This window comes from Micrasema longulum, unplaced genomic scaffold (genome assembly GCF_059751315.1).
Source record: "Micrasema longulum isolate JH-2025_06_02 unplaced genomic scaffold, ASM5975131v1 h1tg000377l, whole genome shotgun sequence".
In the NCBI taxonomy this organism is placed as follows: Eukaryota; Metazoa; Arthropoda; class Insecta; order Trichoptera; family Brachycentridae; genus Micrasema; species Micrasema longulum.
In genome coordinates, this window is record NW_028277578.1 from 52,899 (window position 1) to 76,659 (window position 23,761).

Sequence of the window (23,761 nt, forward strand, 5' to 3'; positions counted from 1 at the left end):
GCTAAATTAAAAAACGGCTCCGTATTGTAAAACGGCTGATAGACGATTAGCCGTATTGCATCTTGGCTGGATACAAACCGTGCCCAATTGTTATTTTTATGTATTTCTTCTACCTCTTGAGGCGTTGCATGTCACACATTGTCATAGAGTAAAAATGGCATCTTGCAATAAAACTGTTTTATGAATATTATTCAATATCGCGATAAAATGTAAAAGGTGACCAAGATTTTGGGTGAAATATGGAAATCTACTAGGAGAAGAAATATGAATAAATGAATATAACCAATGAGTATTGTATTATTAAGAAGAAAATACCCAAAGGCGCATGTAATACCTAAGGAACAATAGTTTGATATGTTATTTATTTATTATGTTACCATTTTTGTAGCTATGTAAGGATAGGTTGGGTAGTTAGGTTCCTAACCTAACCTAACTTCTCATAAAATAAACACAAAAATAAAACAATAATTGTTTTATTAAAATTAGCAGGAAATACAACAAACCTAATCAAATAAACATGTTGGTATAATATACCAAAATAAACATATTTCATATTTTAAAAAGTAAATAATATTATAAATTATCTAAAATCTTTGCCAATTTACAAAGCAGCTAATCATGGTAAGTCAAATTATTAAATGCCAAGCGTTGACAATACGGCTAATCTTCTATCCGTTATATAATAAGGCCCATTTTGTAATTTGGTTAGCCAATATGCAATCCGGCTGCGATATACATATCGTACTTACTCCAGTAGTGCAGTAAAATCTATTGTGATGAAACTTCGCCCAAAGCCACCAAATTAAATCAGTAATCACACATTTTAGCACGTGTAGTGCACACAAAAGGTTTTATTGTTGATGCTGCGACATTGCTGTTTGGCGTATGTAGTTTTTATAACTATGCATTAATTTGTAGATTCACCTGCTTACTACTAAATTAACGACACCTTATATACAAACATACATAAAAAAAAAATGTGGGTGTCGGTTAACATAAACATGAACCTAAAAACATATCGGGTTGTGGTCCTGTGGCTAGTGTCCGTGGTTCGAATCCCACTCTACCCCAACTTGATTCCCATTTTCTAATAGTAAGTTATTTACAACTCATTGAAAATGGGCCTCAAAATGAAATATTTCGGTAAATCATAAGAACGTAATTATTTATTTTTCTTTTAAAAAAAAAAAATGTATATGCATATTATGCATGTATATAAAGATGGGTATCATATTACAAAAAGGTAGGTAAAGTGTTCACAGGATAAACTTGCCCAAAAGGAAAGCAAAGACGACTACAATAACGGAGACGGCTATAAAGGGGATCGACACTGGTGATTCCATGGCAGGCTGGGCTACTGGGGGACTGTAGGAGTGACGCGGACTGTCTCCCTTTTCCTTGCGCAACCGCAAAATCTCCTCCTGTAATTATTTCCAAATTTAGTATGTTTCCAGGGCCCCGAATGACAACGGGAAGTTGACATTTTATCTTCAATTTTATCTACAAAATAAAATTAATTTTTCTGTATGAAAAGCAGAATATGCATACAATTTTTTCTTCTAAAAATGTTCAATTTTAGGTTTCCGACGAAGATATTTTAAATGTTCATGCAAATATACTCATTTTCGTACACAAATATCGTTTTGTTTTATAGACGGTTGACCTTTAACTTCCCATTGTAATCGGGGCCCTGAGCCTCTATATCTCTATATCTAAAAGTTACAGATTTAATTCTAATTTTAGCTCAATCTCCTGATTAATTTCTATGCCTGTAAAAAAGGCTTTCCACAGATTCTGTTATGGGTATTTCGCACACTTGGATATCTATGGGTAAGGTATTTGTTATAATTTTAGTACAGTGGAATTGAGAATTATGTTATCAATCGGTTATCATTATCAGTCAGTACCAAAACCATCTATATACCGAAAGGTAGTTGAAACACCCGGTGCCAGGCTCCATTAGCTGGTACTCCTCACACCGGACTCGCCTTTATTTTAGAGCATGGACACATATTCCCAGGCGGTTTCTTTCTAGCAATTGAGGGGCGTCTTCTCCTATGATTATCTTTGCTTTACTGAAATGGACGGGACTAAACTTCGGATTGAAACAGTCGAAGTATTCTTACACGACAGGTTTATTACTAATAAGAGGCACAGGACATAGAAATATACACTTAGCAAGTTCCATCTTTGGTTACTGTTCGGGCCAAAACTGAATGTATCAATATTTCATTTATTAAATAATACATTTTGTAAACAATGCACTTAAATCACTAACAACTTCGTTCCAAAGATTTGGCGGGTTAAAATAATGCCTTACTTATTGTTTATTTTTGTATGCCCCCTAATAATTTTGGATGTTGTTGATTCACTGCCTTCTGCCTTGCAACACGTGCATTTATTCCAAAAGTGTCGCATATCGTGAATTATTGTTTTCTACTGAAGTTGAGATATTTATTTTATTGTGTAGCCCTACCTTTGTGCTTTGTACCCTTATATTTTTTATATAATATTTCAAAGAACTGGGCAATAGTCTCATACTTAAGTATTAAGATCCTAGGTTAGTTTATTGTTTTTTGTCCTATGATGTCACATATATGAGACATCTCCAGAAAGTAAGAGTACTCAATTTTTGTATTTAAAAAAAAAATGCAGTACATTGTTTGTACATATATTACTTATTTTTCCACATAGTCACCCTCCCGTTCTATGCAGGTTGTAAGTCGTGGCTCAAGCTTTTTGATGCCCTTCTCACAGAACTCTTCCACCATCTCCTTCGTCCACTTCAAGACCTCTTGTTTCACCTTCTCATCAGTTAGAATATTTTTTTTAGAGCTAGGAAGATTCCTAGCTCCAGATTAAGGAGGGATGGCAAATTTAGGGAGCGAATGGGGTAAGCGCGGGTGGTTGAGGGATGTCAGAAGGGCATCATGTTCGAATACGAGTGTATGCAAACCTACTGCACATGTTAGTTGTTAATATGTAACTACATTGTAAGAATAGGATAGCATTATGCAAAAAAATGAATGGGGATTAAAACGGGTGCTATAATCCGTAATTTTTCTTGTTAAATTTGTTAGATAAATTATACCTTGAGGGCTATATTTTCCTGTCGTAATTTGCTCTCTTCTTCTCTCCACTGCTTGACATCAGATGCTACCTTTTGTAACTCACCACTGACTCCAAATAGGGGAGCCTGTAGAGTTAAAACAATCAGTAATATAATTAAGTGATTCTACACTTGACTAGACTAAAAAAAACTTAATTCCACAAGGTAATAAAAAATTGAGATGAATTATTTCAGATGACTGGTGGTCAAAAACATTATCAAGATATTATTGTGATAATACAATTTTGAATTACACACAAATGAACTACATTCGTATTGCAAGTCAGATACAATAGGTTTTTCTTTTTTTCATTATACTAATATGGCTAACTGACAATAGAACTGGCGAAAAATTGTGTAGTATAACTAGGAATGAACTACGATCCTCGTTCATACTAGATCCCGCTAAACGGTCGGCATCATTACATCCCGATTCTCGACCTCAGCATCACTAATTTTTTGAAGGATCCATAAATATTCTCTAAGCAAAAATTGACCACTTTGTCAAAACTTCATCTAATGTGACATATTTAATTAAAAAAACCACGCTAAAAAGCTATGGAATTTATGTGGCTATTGAATACCAACACTGACGTTGTTAATACATAATATTATTCCATGAATTAATCCTTCAAAAATGTATTCAAATTCTTAAGTCAAAGTCAAGCTTGAAACTTAGTGCTAATGGTAATCACACCCAACTTGTGCTGGTTTAGAAACTACAAAATTAGACATTGGCCACTATCAAATGACAAAACCATTTTATAGGTAAAAAGTTTTAGTATCATATTCTTAAGCATCCATGATTTTTACCTTTGGAGGTGGCGCTTTGAAAAATTCTTGTTGCTCTTCCTGAAAACAGAAATAAACCTAAGATAAAAAAATACAAATGTATATTTTATTATACAAAAATAAATCTGTCATGAATGTGAGTAGGTATCTAAGTATACATTAATTTTATAAGTTAAAAAATTCATGGTGTTAAAATTCAAACATTTTATTGTTAACACTTAGAGGAATGTAGTCTTAATACAGAACGCAAAAAGTTATTTTTCGACAATTAGAAATTGTTATAAACGTTGTATTTTATTTAAATAGATACGTCAGGTCCATCTGAATGTTGCGAACCTGCCATTTTTGTAAAAAATGAGCTTTGTATGAAGGATATATCAAAATATAGATGTGCGCATGATGGAAAATGTATAAATTAGCATTACATGTTAATAAAATAGCAGATTTGCTTTGTTTTTTGTAAATACTCTAATTGCACGAATTTTTCCTTGATCATGTTGTCAGTTTACTTTGGAATTTTATAATTGGTAGTATTAACCCTTTTAATTTCACAGAGCTAATTTAGTAAATGTGAAAAATCCCATGGGGCCGATTAACAACCTCAAAGTTTTCATACAAGTTTTTATGTTAAATATTTTTTTTGTTATTTGGGGTAAGAAATCTAAGTAACATTCAGGGATGTTTTTGAAACCCGCAAATTTAAATTAATTTACCAAAAGACAATAGGCATTGACCGAGATAAAAACATATTTTATTAAAAAACATTAAATCAACTTTTTTAGTTGCTTCTATGCAAAATAGACTGGGATTAAAGGTGTTAAACTTCTTCATCTTAAATACTTATTAATATTGCTTATTAGGTATTTTATTACCATGTAATATAAAACTATCTGCATTACTTGAGTTGCGAAGGTGACAAACTTGCCTACATGCGTGTACATTATGACATTTCTCTGAAGGTATATTATGGAGGTGGGATAGAACACTACACTACTCAACAAAGATAACTCATTTTCTCTACATTCATATAAGCAGACTGATTGTTCCGGTTTTGAACATGTCCATTTTCAAATATTTGTTGAATTTGGTCATTCTTATCTTTTTTAGAATCTCTCTTTCCGCCTCCATCAATAATCTCATCATAAATCTTTTTAGCCATTCTCATCCCTCACAGCGCCACATTTTTATATTTATGGAGTGTATATGATCTTACGTAAATAGGTTCAGTGTGCAGTTAAAAAACCTCAGTACATGCTCTTGATTATTATTATTATTCTTGATTAAAAACAAATCTACAAATAATTCAAATGTATTTAAAAAAAAAAAAAAAAACATTTACCTACTTTTTTAATTCTACAATAATCCAGTGCAGTGAATTTAAATGTAAAAAGTAAATGTTACAATAAACTAACCGGTTCAACAGCTTGTTTCTGGTTTGCTGATTGAGGATATTCAAAAACACATTTCAGCTTGTAGCTTGTAATTGAATCTTGATCTGTTGTCTTCCACTGAAAAAAAAAAAACCTTTTTAGTTCAATTTCTGATGAAAATATACCAGTGGGCACCAATGATTAATACTTGTACATGTATTAATGACATTACAAATTTATTTAACATTCTATATAAACATGTTTCTTATACCTATTGGTAGGTTTATTGCTATTTAGAAATTTCTTCAAACCAACCAATTATTACACAGTTTTCATAATAACTATTTATATTGTTTTAAAATGGCAAAATCGTAGGATTTCCTCATTTTTCGTGCATTTTAATTGACAACAGCCTCAACAAGATCACTAGCTTGAATTGCACCATGGTAGTCTCCTTGTACAGTGCAATGCAACACAATGTAAAGAAAACAAAACTATTGAAGTAGCTAGTCTGTGTCAGGGGGATGAAAAATACAGTTCTGTGTGTGAAATAGAACCAAAACAATAGACTAGTGTTTTCCACTTAATGGTTACTATAAGGTAAAAAAAACCCGAAATGGAAAATTGAGTGGAGATAAGTCCACCTCGTAGTGTGGTGGTTGGTGAGTTTGCCTACCACGCTTGAGGTCCTGGGCTCGATTCCTGGAAGGGTCGACGTGAAATACATGTTTTAAAGGTGGTTTAACTCTACAATATTTCACATCACGGGGACTGGCACCTGAAGCGTAAGACTGATCACCTTTACTTACACGTAACAGATGATCAGTTATGTTTATGTTAAATTTGTGTAGTGGGAAATATTTCAAAGAAGCTATTTTTGAGATGTGATACGTATCTTGGAATCAGAAATGAGCAAATGATAATCGGAGATTAAATTAATGGCAGCTATCATTTAATTTTTTTTTTTTAAAGGAATAACCCGCTAAGCCTCTATTTTGAGGCTTGTCAGCAGGTAGGATAGAGGGGATATTGAAGGAGGTAATGAAAAGTACATCACAACACCCAGACTAATTGAGAAAAAAATCTTTCTTGGATTTTTTTCTTGCAACTGGCAGGAATCAAACCCGCGACGCCAGTTTCACAGATAGCTGTCTAACCAACTGCGACACGGCGCCTGTCAATGGTAAGTATTCACACTACACACAAAAATCACGTAGCCATAAGCAGTCCTTGGTTTGAATCCCACTCTACCCCAACTTGATTTCCATTTTCTAATAGTGAGTTATTTACAACTTGTTGAAAATAGCCCTCAAAATGAAATATTTAGGTAAATTTTGGTTAAGGTTGACAACCAGGTATTTTGATATTTTTTTACATACTTTTTTCTTGTGATTTGGTTACTGTTTAAGTTGGGGTATATTATTTAAGACCTTTGTTTAATTTAGTTCATCTCATATTACAGCAATTATTTTTTATGACTATCACAAACATCTTTTTTTAAATATGCTATTTACTATGCTTTTTACTATGTTTATTACCATGATTTTGTACTACGTATTTTACTATATTTTTATGATGTTTACTAGATTTTTTCTAAAAATATTGCTTTTAATGAATTTTTTCTGTGTATTGATTAGTGATTTTATATTTTGCCTGCCTGAATGGGGTAAATAACCATATTTACAGTCAAATCAACTTTGTATAAGTGTATAATTTTCGGTATATAATAATAAGGTTTGATCTTGAACTTATAAAGGAAAGAGCTTTTTATTAATATTTTTCTTTCTCACTCACCTACAAAAAGTCTGAGAAGCTTAATTAAATAAGCATAATTTAAATACTTGTATTTACACATGGGAATAAGATCATTATGTTTGAGAACTGTTATAATTGTCCAATTAATAAATAATTGATTTTTAATTGAACCATATTGACTTGTATTCCAAGTTGTAAAATTTCTATAATTAAGAAATAATTAGGCTAAACGACCTTCAAACGAGTATAATAATAATATAATCAAAAGATAAAAATACTTACTAATTCTTCTGCTGTCTTTACAGAGCCATCAGGCACAATAAGAGATTGAATCATGAATTTGTGTTTGTTTTTTTCAGCAGCATTATATGTAAATGGTTGAAGCAACACTAGAAATAAAATAATCTTATAAAATTTAAATCCAAGGAATATTTTAATTAAACTTGAAAACAGTGAAACCCCAATTTAACACTTTAATAGATTATGTCGTGCATCTTTTAGAGTTGTGCAAGGGAATTATTTTATTCTTTTAAATACCGAGAAACATTCACTGGCGTATAACAACTAGACGTTATTGCTCTAACAACTGTATCTCATATTTAGCAAATATTGCATTGCCTTTAACAATTCGAAATGAAGAGACAGAAAATAACGACATGCATAACATTTGTGTGACGAAGCCATATACGAGTACATATTTATTTAGTTCATATTTTCGTGTAACTTGTTACCATAGTAACGACACTAGCTGTCAGTGTATTATTTAGGTAGTTTAAAATTGTAAAAGTTATAACTCATTATCTGCTCATTTATAAATTGGATTGTATATGTAAATAAAATTATATATCTTTTCAGTTATTCACAGTTCAGAGAAATTAAAACTTATTCTCAACACACATTATTTTTCTGAATAAAAAAATAATAACAAAAACTATTTATTCACTATCATCAGACATAGACATGCCTGTTTACGCACATTTGGCAAAACATCATATTGATTCAGAGCCTTCAGCATACCTCTCTAAGGCCTGGTTAATTGATCGTTAGTAATAGTTTAAAAACCTATAGTAATAGTCAAAACATTTAACCCGCAAATATTGGCAAGTAAAACGTTTTACTATAGTAAAATAATCAAGATGGCGTCATTTTTTGACATTTGCCAGCTGTCACTGTTTGCTCACTTACAAATACATGCGCCATGAATTACGATTTATATGAGCAATATGAATCGGAGAGTTCTTCTGATGACGAAATTTATTCGGAGTATGTTTTGTCAAGAAAATTTAAAGTTTTTCGACCACAATCCAACTATTTCTTGTGGGATGATGCGAGTTTTCGTGCAAGGTTTCATATGTCGAGGGATACTGTTTTATGGTTGGTAAATACCATTAAAACTGTTATAAAAAAAACCCTACCAATAGGTATGCATTGCATTTGTTTATTTTAAATTTTGAAACTCCAAAAATATGCATACTTATTTTTATTGTATTCTATCAAAAGAAACCACGCAGTGTCTTCTATACAACAAGTTTTGTTGACATTAAGGTTTTATGCAATGGGATCAATCCAACAGTTTACTGGAGATCTAAATAGATCGCATAAATCAACAGTTTACCGGATAATACGTAAAGTTTCACAAGCAATATGAAAATTACGGCCTACATTTATTAAAATGACACAAAATGCTGAGGAAATACAAAAATTTATTACTGATTTTTACAGACTGGCAAAATTTCCAAATGTGGTTGGAGCTGTTGATTGTACTCATGTCCCAATAATAAGTCTGGGTATGTACTAATATTTGGCTAGTATCTTTAAATTTAATCTATTTAAGACACTTGCATAGTTATCTTGTTATTTATTTTATAGGTGGAAACGATGCGGAATATAATAGACAGGAAATACTTTTTCTCGTTCAATGTCCAGGCTGTTGTTAACTCACATATAGAAATAATGGATATTGTAGCTCGATGGCCTGGTTCCTGTCACAACAGTACGATATTTAATCTAAGTGTAGTTAAGAATAGACTTTAAAGAGGAGACTTTGGTAGTCATTACCTTGTTGGGAACTGTGGTTATGCCTTGAAAACTTATTTAACGACACCACTCTCAAATCCACAGTCTGATGCAGACAAATTGTTTGACGGAAGCCAAATAGGCGCGAGGAATGTTGTTGAACGTGTTTTTGGAGTTTGGAAATGATGTTTTCCGGCGATTGGATCTAAACTTTGGGTGCATGTCAATTTGGTGCAATATATTGCACAATATACGCATTCAAAGAAATGATTGTCCAAAGTATTAAGTGATGATTTATCCATAACAAGTGATTTAGAATCACTTCCAATTCTTCCATCTAATGATCAAGCTAGTGGCTAGTGGCTAGTGGCAGCTGTTTGAGAAATCAAGTAATCCAAAGTCATTTCTTAAGGTAAATTCCAAGTTTATTGAAAATACTAGAACATAAACCTGTTGCAGCTGCTGTAATTATTTGTTTTTAATGTTTCAGATTAGCAGAATCATCAAATTGCTAAACAATTGCCTCAAACAAAGAATCACTTTCGAAACGGAACATTCACACTGAATAAAGGAAGGTCAAATTGAAATTAAGAAAAAAAAAATTTTTAAAGAAATTTTTACTAAAATGTATTTTACAAGATATATATATATTTATAAATCACCATTTTAAATCATATTGACATATATATTTAATACTAAAACTAAGATGAATTATTTATAATAAGTATAATTAATACAGTAGTGTATAACTTCCACAATAATAAATATATCAAGTCTACAATCTTCTCCAAGTAGCTCAATAGTGGGCCTTTCATCCTGCAATGCAGTTTTGAGTCGTTATTTGATTTAATTCCAAATAAAAAATAATCTTTATTAAAAAAACTGCAAAATTACTTTCTAACTAACTTTTACAATCTATTTTAAAAACTACTCTTATTTATGGAGTAGTAACCCTGAAAAAATAATTTGGCTAGTGCTAGGGCATCATGTTTAAAAGTGAACTTGAATTGTACAAGTGCTAAAATCGATATTTTTTCTGTACATCAAAGACGTACTCAAAAAGTAAGCTAGCTTATTTTGGTAAGACTACGCAATGAAACTAAGTAAAGACAAGTGTGCTTAATAAAGGACAGGATAACTTTATTTTTATTTTTTAAAGTAAATGCTCAAAATGGGCTCCATTATTCGCTTTGCATAGACTACACCTTTTAATAAAATTTCTTTTGAACCTACGGAATGCCTCTTCCTATTCTCTTATCTTCATTTGGGCCTGGTTTAGTTTTTTCATCAATTGTTCAATGGAGGAATATTCAGATATGTGCAACAACTCTTTGTAAAAGCCCCAGATTAAAAAATCGACGGGATTTAGGTCTGGGTAGTTTTAAAAGTAGGTTGTAGATTTTAAAAGTTAGTTGAAAAATTAAAGTTTGCAGATTTTTTTGTAAAAATATTTATTTTTTGGAATTAAATAAAATAATGACTCAAAACTGTATTATAGGATGAAAGGCCTTGTATGAAATACGATTGTAGACTTAATAGTTTGGATACAATTGGGACATTCAGCCTAAAATAGGATTTTTACTAAAATTTCTTAAAAGTCCGAATAACTTTTAAATGACTGAATATCGCGGAACATACGTAGGGGTTAAATAGATAGGCATTGAGGTCCCCATCGCTCTGCCACTGATGATTCACCCTCCCAGTTACAGGCTGTATAGCAAATTATTAACATTATTGAATTAAAAATGAGATAAATGTTGATAAAAATTCACGTTAGTAAATACGTGTTTGGGGTGTCGAGACATCCGAATCTTTTATAATGTTTGTCGTGTTCTGAGAGGAAGTACTGCATGAAGGTTCTGTAAAGTATAAAAGAGCTATTATATATTTACTTTAATAATATGAGATAAAACACTCCACAAAAACAATCAACACTACACAAAAAAAAAAAACAATCTACAAAAAGTTGAGAGCTGGGAGAGCTCGGTGTGGTCAACAGCTTTTCAAATATAGGAGCTACCTAAAATTTAATTTTACCATCCATACTTATTAGGATTAGCATGATGGTTCTGGAAAATATAAAAGAACATTCAGTTTTACATGAAAATAATACGCATAAATGACACAATTTTAGTCAAGTACTAACCACTTTCCTCAAAAGTGATATTGCAATCATAAACAGATGGAAAACCATCAACGGATACTGGTATCACGGAACGAAACTGTTCTGTTTGTTGTATCTGAAGTTTTAGGCGATGGCGGCCTACCACCAGTTTTTTTTTTTTTGCTTTTGTTCATCAGCAATCTCCTGCAATACAAACAAATTGTTTATCAGATTATATAGACTACATGATGATATGATCTGAATCATTCCCTCTCCAATTGCAATGTACATAAATATAAGCCACGACATAAGATAAATTGTAATCATAAAATTATAAATACAGGTTGGCCGGAGAAGTGACGTCCAAAGGGAAAATGTAGGTGCCTTATATTGAGGGGTATCCAAATCACCCCCATGTATGTTCTGCGATTTGGCGTAGTTTTCAAGTTATGATTTTTTAAAGAAGTTTTTGAAAATTTTCTACCGGATCGGTTTTTAATTTCTTGAAGGTTTTTTCAAGATTTTTTCATTCATTATTCTCACTCTTATAAAATTGTACTTTTAAGCATAAAATAATCAGCTTGGTAATATTAATGGAAGCTACAAAAATTTTTTGACCTAAAATGCAGAATTTAAGCTCGAGCGAGTCATACTTGAACTTAATAATAAAATTAAAAATCTAAAAAGGCAATTTCTTAGTTTCTGAGTAACTTTAAAAACAAACATACAAAAGAAGTAGTACTTAATAGGCTATTATTCGGTGAAATCAGCCTTCGAAGATACTGAGGTGGAAAATTCCTAACGATAATTATGATAGAAAGTGTGTAAACTAACAAAAAAATAACTGTTGGAGATAAAATGGCGACACGAGTAGCAGTAAACACAAAGTAAAAATGACAGGAATTTTCCACCTCAGTATCTTTGAAGGCTGATTTCAGCGAATAATAGCCAATTAAGTACTACTTTTCTGTATTATTACAAAAGCTAGTCTATTAAGAGTCTAGCGCAGTTTATAAAAGATACTCCGAAACTAAGGAATTGCCTTTTTTAGATTTTGAATGTTCAAGTCTGACTCGCTCAAACTTAAATTCTTATTAATTCTTATTATTACATAGAATAAGTACATTGGCAGACTTATTGCTAAAAGCAATATCTTCCAGCCAACCAAAAAAACAGACTGGTCAAAAGAAGAGCTGGTAAAAATTTTGTACTGAAAAACCATAAACATATATCAAAGATACATACATAAAATAAAAATAACCTAATTAATTAAAACTAACATCTGTTTTTCAATTGGGAGATAAGGCTTGCACGTATCAACTTTTTTTTAAAGTACATTATGTTATACATATTGAATGATGAGGAATATGGAATCAGATAATGAGTTTGGAAGGAGAGGAAGAGGAACCAAGGAAAGAAAAAAGAATAAAAAAATATATTTAAAAAAAAAAACATTAAAATTCAGGAAGTTCAGGATTCTGGGGATATTTCTTGAAGGTGGCTAGAGAAGGTGCATTTTTTATATGAAGAGGTAGCTCAATCCAAAGTCTAGCAGCTTGAATGAAAAAGGAATAGATGAAAAATGATGTGCTATGTTGAGGAATGGAAAGTGTTCTCTCCTGAGAAGAGCAAAGCGAAAGACCATGATCAAAAAGGTAAAGGAAATTCTCAGCAAGATATTTTGGAGCGCAAGGGTTATGAAGAATCTTATAAAGAAGTGAGAGAGATTGAAAGTTTATGTGCTGATAAAATAAAGCCATTTGAGTTCCGAGCAAAAGGGTGATACATGGTCATACTTTTTGAGATTGAAAATTAAAGCAGATGCATTGATTCTGCAAACGCTCCAGACGATCTATGAGTTCCGTATTGGTGTCAAGATAGCAAATATTAGCACAGCCCAGAGAAGACAATAGAATATATTGTGACAGATTTTTTTTGGTTGTGGTTGGAAAACATTATGCAGTCTTTTCAGGGGAAAATTATGGAGGGAGGGATAAAACTTCTTCCCAACCTCAGTAATCTGTTCTTGCCACGTTAAGTATTAGTCCATAATAATGCCAACACTTTAAACTGGTTTTGTGAAAGGAATTCCATTTTGGTCGATCACTAAGGTAGGAAAAGTTGAGAAATTTAGAAAGGAGATTTGTCTATGGCTGCCAATTATAATCGCCTGGGATTTTTTCGTATTACGTCATATGGATCATATATATCAGAAAATCAACCTTAGAATCTATGTTAATCACAGTGAAAAGGTTCTCCCATTTTATGTTATTAGCATCAGATATGAGTTGCTCTACAATGATGTTCCGAAAATTCCCCCTAAAAACGTATTTTTTTGTTTTCTCACAGGGAGTAACTGATACGAAAGGAATATAAGATCACGACGAGAGAAACCACTAGCAGAAAGTTGACCATGAGAATTTACCATATCTGGTCGGAATGTAATCAATAGATTCAAAAGTGATTTATTAGAATTACTAAAGTGGGTGGGTTTGAGAGGTAAGTAAGATAAGTTGAAAGATTCAATTATATGTCTGAGTTCATTAGCTCTATAGGTAGGGAAGAGCAGACAAGTATTAAAATCACCCATGATAATGCAGTGTTCGTGAGAGAGAATTAAGCCCGCCAAGGTAGATTCAAACGTATCAAAAAAGTTTATTGTTGGGGGGTAAAAAACCACGCCCAGCAAAAGTTTTGAGAATTAGAAATGAACATTGAGGAATATATCTTCTGGATTATGAGGAGTTTTGTGATTGGGAGATGATAGAGAACTAAATATCAGTCTGAAGGTAAATTGCAACTCCCCCCACCTCTTCTTTCTGTTTTGTCATTACGAATGAGACAATAGCTGGGCAAGTTGAACAAGTCTGATGATAAAGATGGTTTTAACCATGTTTTGCTCAATAGAATAGAATGTAAGGGCAACTCGACAAAAGTAAGAAGAAACTCAGAATAGTGCGAAGGAAGACTTTGAGCATTTATGTGACATACATGAAAGTTTTATTTATTTTTTTAGTTTTATTTTTTCATTAAGTTGGTAATGTAATGGGGGACAGCAGATTGTAGCACCTGATTTGGAAGAGACCGAAACATCGGAAACATTAAGGGGATCATGAAATAAGCTTGGTAAGGTGTATGAAAGAAATCATCATTAGATACGTTAGAGTTCATAAAAAAAAAAATATATATGAGATAAGCAGTATTTGAATACAATAAAGTATAACAAACAAAAAATATAACAAATAAAAAAATATGACAAATGTACTTATACGAATAGCGCAAAAGGTAACCTAAAACTAATTTATAAAAGAAGAACAATAAGAATAATATATTTAAAGATTTAAAAAAACTTATAATAACATATATCCAAATACAGTGACAACTGATTAATGTGAATTTATGAGACAGAATGAGATCAATGTAAGTTAGAAATCAAGGGAGAGTAAAGGCACTATAAATAGAGTATACTGTAGGTACTAAATTTTAGTGCATGTGTAGACATAATGATAATGAGAATTAATATTAATAAACGGTATTTTTTTAAATTTAAATACATAAATTAATAGTAAGCAGTATAGATAGTAATAGCATAAGTTTTGTCTACATAATGTGGAATTGGAAAGACTGGTCAGTCTCGAAGATGTCGCGAAAGCGATGAAACCGGTCACTGGATATTCCAAATTTGTGGATTAAAGTATCACTCGTGTTTTATTTATATAATAAATTACAATGAACTTCCATCAAGAATTTTCACTTACAAACCTTAATGTTTTACATAGCACTTATTATTGAAGTGAGTAGAACCATAATATTATAATACATATATTATATAAATTGATAAAACATAAATGGTAAAAAATAATAAATAAAACATTAAAAAAACCTAAAAAGAAACCAACAGGTAAAAGCTGAAAATACATACACATGCATACATATGAACACACATACAAGTACATACGCATATACACATACTGTTATACAGTCAACTTCAGAAGGGACTTTTGATGCTTGTGCGCTCATGAAATTCTGTAAATATTGACAGTTAAGTGTGGGAAACAAATGCCGTACTTTATTGTTGAGTCGCCGCAATAGCGACGTACCACCAGAAAACTTCACTATTGATTGACAATATCAACTTTATATTGAATTATATTGTGCATGTTCATTTTAAGGAGTTCGCCTTAATATACTATAATTTTGATGTTGAACTTATTTCTGCGCCAATTAAAAATAGTTCAAATTTTAAAAATAAAATATACTATTTTGCGTGATGGTCACTAAAAACGTGACATGTTTACGAATTAGTAACTTTAGCTCTATTTTTTCGCATTGCCCATTCCCACAAACACCACCACCTCCTCCACCCCCGCCAAACGCAATCAGTTTTGTTTTGACGTTGATAAGGAAAAAAACAAACGAAGTGTACGCTGTGATTGCGAAAATTCCATTTTATAGTCCATGCCCGAGAATTCCTCTTTTAACGATTTTAGAAGTCCTAGAATCGTTTGTTTCTAATCGATGAAATCATTGGCCAACGTTGTCAGCGATAGTTTAGTCTCAGCTTCTGTGGTTTCGTCAAGTCTCTTCTCAAATGCTCCGATTCCGTCCATAAATTTGGCCGTGAGCGACTCTAGCTTTTGGAGAGCCATAATAAGTGAGTAAGAGTGTGAAGATTAAAAAAAAAAAACAACACTAGTGTCAAACAAAAACACACCCAGGGAAAAAAACTTGTATTCACAGCTGATGCGCCCAAATAAATTAACGGTTATCAGTGGTATTTACGGTTGTCACTTAACTGGATAGATTTTAAAATCATATTGTAGGTAAATAATATATATAAATGAAAAAAAATAAAAATTAAGAAGACGTGCAAAATTGTGACCAACGCCACAGATGTGGGTGGGGTATGATTCATTTTAGGACGAAACTTTTGTAGCTTCCATTAGTGTTATGAAGCTGATTATGTTATGCATAAAAGTACAATTTAAAAATAATGAGTTACAGAAAACAATCCTGAAAAACCTTCCAGAAGCTAAAAAAAATTTAATAAAACCTGATCCGGTTGAAAATTTTCCAAAATCATTAATAAAAATCATAACTCGAAAACTACGCAAAATTGTGGAACACGCATGGAAGTGATTCGGATACCCATCAATATGAGGCACCTACATTTTTCCTTTGCACGTCACTTCTCCGGCCAACCTGTATAAATATACCTTTTTAGCAATCTTTTTCACATTGTTACATATATATATAATTTAACTGGTCTTTAGAGTGATACATAGTTCCAATCGCATTGAATTCTTCAATAATATTTTACCTTGTTTCTTCCTTTTTGCTTGCCGGCCACTCATGTGATCAGTTTTTTTTCTTAAAAATAGTTTGATTTATTTTTCCACCAAACCTCGCAGACGATCGATTCCGTGGCAGTCAAATCTTGTAGTCTTTTCCCTAAAAATAAAGCGGCACAAAAGTTTAAAGAGCGGTATACATACATATTATATTTATACTAAGTACAGCGCCCGTGAGGTAATTTTCACAGAAATGGCGCTAAATAAATTATACAACTATAATAATACATTATATTTCAGAGTTCATATTGGCTTACTTGTTCGATTGAGAATTGTTCTGTTGGCTGTCCATTATTAAATCTTGACAAATTGAATACCGATAAACAACAATTGAAGCACGTGGTTTAATTTGTTTGATGTTTTTTGATGTTCGTTATGTCGCATTTCTCAGTGTAACCATGTGTGAAAAGTGAAGAAAACATAATATTCCATTTTTGAGCTTTGGAATCGAAAAAACAGTGGTTACATTTTACTATAGTAGAAACGGGGGTGAGACAACGCATTGATAGTAGAACGATAGTAAAATCGAAATCATTGGTAAATTAAACTATAGTAAAACTCTACAACTACTACTCTTCTCTACCGAGTGGTTAGTAGATGCAAGGGGTTGGAAAGTCCAAGAGCGAATACATAAAATTCCTGTTACATATTATTAAATTAATGCTTAAATAATAATAATAAACAAATAATAATAAACAAATAATAATGAACAAAGTTTTTTTGCACTGTGTTGTTTTGAAAATGTATATTTAAAAAACCTACTGAAAAATATAAAATAATATGACGTATGTACATTATCCCTATTAAACACATGTTTTCTTGTTTCTTGATAAATGTTTTATTGAGGTTTCACTGTTATAGCTAATCAAAAATAATTATAAAAATAAAAAAATAACAGTTTACCTTGAACCTCCACTACAGATTTTGGTGTAATAAATCCAGAATTGGGTCGGACACAATACTTTTTAGGGGCTGTTGTCTTTAATTTAAAGTAAACCTTCTTCTCTGTGTTATTGGTCAATTGTATCCATGAAGTAACTGGCAAATTAAATGGACCTGCAATCCGATAAATCAAATGTTGGCAGACAAAACTGACTATGTCGAAAATACTTCGCATTTTGTTTTACTGAGTAATATATTGAAAAATATATTATTCAATTTAAGACATTTTGATTTACAAAGACAATGTAATTTTTAACTAGCTGTTAACAACTGTTCAATCAATGGGATTCAAGATGTGGTAGAGCAAGGAATATTTTTTTAAGTTCATTATACTTCCAAAGGATTACAACTGATGTAATACATAAAAATTATACAACTTATATGAGTGAAAAATAAATAATAAAAAACGTTACATATTTGCTTCATTTACTTTTGTTTTGAATTGTCAAACATATTCAGACATGGTAAGTTTTCGCTACAATAAAAACATAGCACATAACAATATTTAATTCAATAAAATGTGATGTTTTATGTATTTGTGTAATATCAGTTTATCAGACATTGATATGTTGGACCCATACAATCAATAAAATCTTATTAATTCACAGGTAATCAAACGCACACTAATGCAAAGCACAATAGATCGCAGAAGAAATTTTAATATTTAATAACACACTGATAGATAAAATCGCTGTATTAAATTTAATGTAAAAATCAAAACATTTAATATATAAAAATGCAAGATAATCGTTATTATAACATAATTGATATCAAATTCATGGACAGTGGGACCACTATTTTCGTCATTAATATGTTCATTGGGGTCTAACGAATAAATAATATGACAAATATATAAACGATTTTTCCCATAAGAAATTGAACTGTTAAAAATTGAAAAGGGAATCAGTTTCTAACTTCTAAAAATGGTACAAAACTGTGGTTTAAATTTTAACTTTATTGTACTAAATAGAGAGATATATACATAGTGGTAGAAGTGGAAGGGAGGGAGGTTATGTTAAGAACAGTTTCTATCAATTAAAACAAAACAGCTAATAGTAATAGGGAAATATAACATAATACGAATACCGATAAAAATATGTGAAATGCATTTAGAAAAATTAATAGTATTTTCAAAATCAATATGGAATTGTGGAGAAATGTTTTGGTACATAACTTTTAAAACCCAACGTGTTTGGACTTGACAATTGTGACGTCAAGATTTGTGACGATGTTCTATTTAAATTCAAACTAAAAAGTATGGGAGAAAAAAAATTGCTATCATAATGTGACAATTATCAAATATTGATTTATTTTACATAAGAAATTAAATAGTTTTTAAAATATCAGTAAGTCATAGTGGTTAGCACATTTAGCTAACATGCATGAGGTCATGGTTTCATTTCCTCATGGGAGTGAAATTTAATTTAAATTTAAAGGGCGTTCGGATAGTGCGCTATTATTGAGGTAAACATGTAAAAAAAAAAAACAATTCTTAAAATATTAAATAAGAAATCATTTACTGTGGAGTTATATTATAAAATAAAAATATAAAGGAAAAATTAAAAAGAGCGAAAGAAAGGACAAAGCGTTTAAAAAAGTTTTCTTTTAACACTTAAGCTTTCCTATGATTATTTTTTCTTATTCCTTCCCACTATCACAAAAAAAAATATTGGATTTATTTATATTTATTCTTCTGAATTGATGTGGCAAAGGATACACAATTTTTCAGCAAACAAATATACAAGAACACACTTATACACATGTGTATGCAAGAAAAGAGATCTGCTAATGAATGTTGATAAATCGAAAGTAATGGTTTTTGAAAGGGATGAAAGTATAACTAAATGTCAGATCAGCGTGAAAAAAGATATTCTGAATCACGTAGAATAATTTGTGTATCTGGGAAGTATGTTTACTAGGGATGGGAAGACACAGAAAGATATTGAAATGAGGGTGAGTGTTGGGAACAGGTTAACGGTGCACTGAAATTTACCTTGCCAAACAAATGTTTGTTTTTCACTTTTTGTTTTGGGAGGAAAAACCAGCTGTTCACAATGGAATTCTGGTGCCGACCCTAACGCATAGGAGCGGTGTGGAATTGGAAAAATTATTATGAAAGTAGGTTGAATGCTGTCAAAATACAATCTCTCGGGCGAATATGTCGTAAAACGATGTATGATAGGTGGACAAATGTCGAATCTGTGAACTATGTAAGGCTGAGACATGCATTATCAACAAAATCAAGCGAGAGGTATTGCATTAGTTTGGATATATGGAGCAAATGGACAGCGAAAGAATGGTTAAAACAATCTACAGTGCAAATGTTGATGGATGCAGAAAACGAATAACGAGAAAGACATGGCACAATCAAGTCCAAAAAATACTTGAAGATAGACATGTCAAGAGTAGGAATAACCGACGTGCGTGCATGAGAAGATGCATGAATGTAGAGGAAGCGAGGTTTGTACATGCAATTCAATGCTCTCTGCCTACCATTACGGTGAAACGGCGTGATGGTTTGTTTGTCTGGACTTATAAAGATTTACTCAGGGTACTGCCTCACAATTTTTTTATTGAAACACTTAAACGTTAATAGTTTTTTTTTATAACAGCTTTTATATTAGGTCATTGTTTTCAAAAAGAATAAGATCAGTTAATAAGAAATTAAGAGTTAATAATTACTGACCATAATTTATTCCTGATTTGAAGACTATTTAAATATTTAAAATATTGAAATTTAATGCAACAGAGAGGGAAAATATTTTGGAGAAGAGAATATGGAAGTCTAGGTATTTACGTGGTTTATGACCTATTATTAGCTTGCACTTTACACATTGTGTAACATTCACAATTCTGCCTATATTTGAAGATTCACATTTCATAAACTTTTGCACTTTTGTGAAGTAAAAGAGCTGAAACCTTAATTGATGTGGGTGAGATTCATTCGACTGAATTAACACACCTACCAGGCAACACCTGAAAAGCCAGCATTATTGACAAACATTTGGACATACTAAAATTAATACATATAAAAATATTTTCAAGAGATTTCCTTTGTTTTTATTAATCTTATTAAAAACTTATATGAGGACTATTGAATCCAATGAAAAAAGAAAAATAGGTGCTTTTTAAATGTGAATGTTTTTGCGAAATGTACACCTGTTCATATTTTGAACTACATGCAGTATGCCAATACCTTTAATTATCATGAAGTTTCGCATAAATAAATTGTCTATGTTTTTATGAATGTATGTATGTGTATGCGCATGCGTGTATGTACGTGTGTGTGTATGTACATATGTATATATGTGTATATTTATATATACATGTGTGTATATATGTGTATGTCTGTATGTATATGAATCAAAATGTGTATCCGAATAAGTATATATTGTGTTTGTCTGTGCTCTATATTAATTTGTTAAGTATTATAATATATTAAAATGTAATTGCCTAGCTTGGAACGGGGTATGTACCCTTGTTAGCTGGGCAAAGTGAATATGGAATTGTATTTTGATAATAAGTGTGAATAAATAAATAAATAAATAAATAAATATAATAAATTAAAGTTTACGTCAAATAGTAAAAAGTTCATATTTAGCAACTGTTTTTGTTGAAATACAGTGTAGTTTTAGTATCTTCCCGTGTGTATGTAATGTTTCCCGGGCTCAAGTGACAGGCTGTTTGTCATATGAAAAAAAATATATTTTTAAATATGGTCAAAAAATTTAAATGGGGGGGAGGCATCTATGACAAGTAAAATAAAAAAGAATAAAAAAATAAAGCACTTTTTCCATAGCTCTTACAGTCTTTTGAAAAATATTTAAATTTTAGTAAATTGTATTAAAAAAAATCTCATTGAATTGTTTTAACTAATTAAAGCAAAAAAAAATACATAGGTTTTTAGGATAAAAAAATATGGAAGCAAACATTTTAGATTTAAAAAAAAAAACATAAATGACAATTTAATTAGAAAATTCTCCCCTCAAGTACATGTTATAATTATTGGTAATCATTCTACTGGAGACATTCTACAATATCTATCTTTCATAAGAAATATCGCCACAAACACGGACCTATGTTGTGCTTGGAGCTACGCTTTGATACCGTTTGTAACGAAGGTAGATGATCTATGGAGAAGCCATCAAAAACGACAGATACACATTGTCTGTAGTGTTTTCATACATGTGCAACGGTGCCTTCTTTTGGCTATACTGCCCTATTAATTAGGTAGCCACCATCAATAACGAAATTATAATTATTTATTAAAGCTCTATTGCTTGTTCATTCTAGCACATCGATAAATGTATCATACAGTGACAATTTCTTTGTTTTTTTTATAGCAATAATTTTGCTGAAAAAAAATGTAATTAAACAAATTTAATTAAATTATATTCTAACTAATAATTTAATTTCTACTCTAATAATTTATAAAAATGACAAATCTCTTAAAGAGTATTTATTTTTGGGGTTTAATGTTTGGATTTTTTTGAATGCTTTTTTTAGGCAAATAATGCTTTAGTTGAAATGGTGACAAAGGCTTAAAATAAATAATTTTAAAGTAAAATTTTTAAGTAAAATAATTAAAAGTAACAAAAAGAATAGAAACTTAAATCCGTGCCCAGGTGTCGGAAGATTACAATTCTGTGTTAAATAGAATCAGAACTCTAGGTGAGTGTTTTCAGCTCGATGGCTACATTCAGGTGAAAATCCTGACAAAGGAATTAAGTAAAAATAAGTCCGCCTTGTGGTGACGACGTGGAATAGATTGTTTTAAAGGGTGATTTTACTGTAATATTTCATAGTCCCTGGACTGGGTGTCTAAAGCGTGAGTGATAATCTTGCCTGAACGTATCAAATCATTAAAATTTGGTGCAGTTTGAGTACTAATCCAGTGCCTTGTGCACCAATGGGTGCAGATAGGGAAATGATTTCTTTCAAGAATGGGATTATAAATTTGCATTTCGAGTAAAATAAGTAATTCATTGAATCAAAAACGCAATCTATGGATTTTTTAAACTTTTTATGTGAGACCTCAAGGGAGACATTTGTGTTATTATTTTTTGAAGTCAGCCTTTAAAGTAACCCGAGTAACTAACTTATCTCAATTTATTAGGTGTAATTACAATTTATTTTTATGGTAACTATTTATTATAATAGCAAATCTATCAGCAGTAAACAGAAAAGACTACTCACTCTACACTAAATAGTTCCAATTTAGGCAAAAGTCATCGTTACATTTATAATATGAATAAAATATTGCAGTTTTCATAAATGCTTGTAAGGAAACACTTTCGAGTTTACTTTCCCAACAATAAATAAGAGATAATCAATAACACGCTATTGCAGCAAGAGTGGATGTTATGAAGTACAATTACTGATTCCCCTATAATTACATACATACCAAAGTACAAACTTGCCCATAGAAAATGTCAATAAACATACTATAGTATCGAATTTACAAATATTCACATGGGCAAACTTCACTTTAGTACTTAAAAGGCTGATGCTTAATTTAAAAATAAATAGTAGAAACATCTTATTAGATTAATAAATATATTGTAAGCTCCAAGTGCAGGAAGAACAACTGCTAAAAAGAGTAAACATTTTACATTAGACCATGTTCTTTTGAAAATGGAATATTTTAGCATCATTCTTAATTCAATTACAAGTTGTTTATGACATCACGTCATTTCCAATTAGCATAAACAGAATTCTTGTAGTTTTGTATATTAACAACAGTTTTTAAATGTTGAAATAATAATAGATTTTGACATTATAACAAGAGTAAGAACATACGAACGAATTATTGAGGATTCACCGCCTGTCATTACAAAACATCAATAAATATAAATAAATCAAATCGATCGATAAATTGTATTTTGAAGCATGTCAGGTGGCAGAGTATACGCTCGATCGATTCAATATTTGATTTTTGTCATACATACAAGCAACAACGTCACCGTTTCAATAAATAGCGCCTTGCGACGTTGCAAATTGGCGTAATGCTATATTAATCACAATACAGTATTTGAGAATTTGTCATACATACAAGCAACAACGCCAATGTTACAATAAATAGCGCCGTGCGACGTGGCAAGTTGGCGTGATGCAATATTAAAAGACCATACCTTCAAATTTTAGTTCGTATTCGGGACTAACCAAGAGTGCGTTCTGTTCGATCTTCGACATTTAGACAAGTTCACACGATTGTAATCGTGACGTTCAACAAAATGGTGACGGGCCCAGCGGAAATGCCAAGAATAAACTGAATTCGTATAACGGAACCGCTTCGGAACAGCCAGACTGCCAGACACAGAGA

At 31.3% G+C, this 23,761-nt stretch overlaps 1 protein-coding gene and 1 long non-coding RNA gene across 2 annotated transcripts; one reads left to right on the forward strand and one right to left on the reverse strand.

Moving 5' to 3' along the window:
- Positions 1–1,144: 1,144 nt before the first annotated feature.
- On the reverse strand, positions 1,145–23,761 carry LOC148282088 (vesicle-associated membrane protein-associated protein A-like). The gene is made up of 7 exons (XM_088225640.1): positions 23,571–23,761; positions 17,401–17,553; positions 7,309–7,415; positions 5,314–5,409; positions 3,923–3,961; positions 3,092–3,196; positions 1,145–1,421 (listed from the first exon to the last, which is right to left on the reverse strand). The coding sequence occupies exons 1-7, from the start codon at positions 23,629–23,631 to the stop codon at positions 1,257–1,259; spliced, it is 726 nt and encodes a 241-aa protein (XP_088081766.1). The 5' UTR covers positions 23,632–23,761; the 3' UTR covers positions 1,145–1,256.
- On the forward strand, positions 8,313–9,020 carry LOC148282089 (uncharacterized). Its single transcript, XR_015822184.1, has 3 exons — positions 8,313–8,447; positions 8,749–8,813; positions 8,896–9,020. It is a non-coding gene; the product is annotated as an uncharacterized LOC148282089 (long non-coding RNA).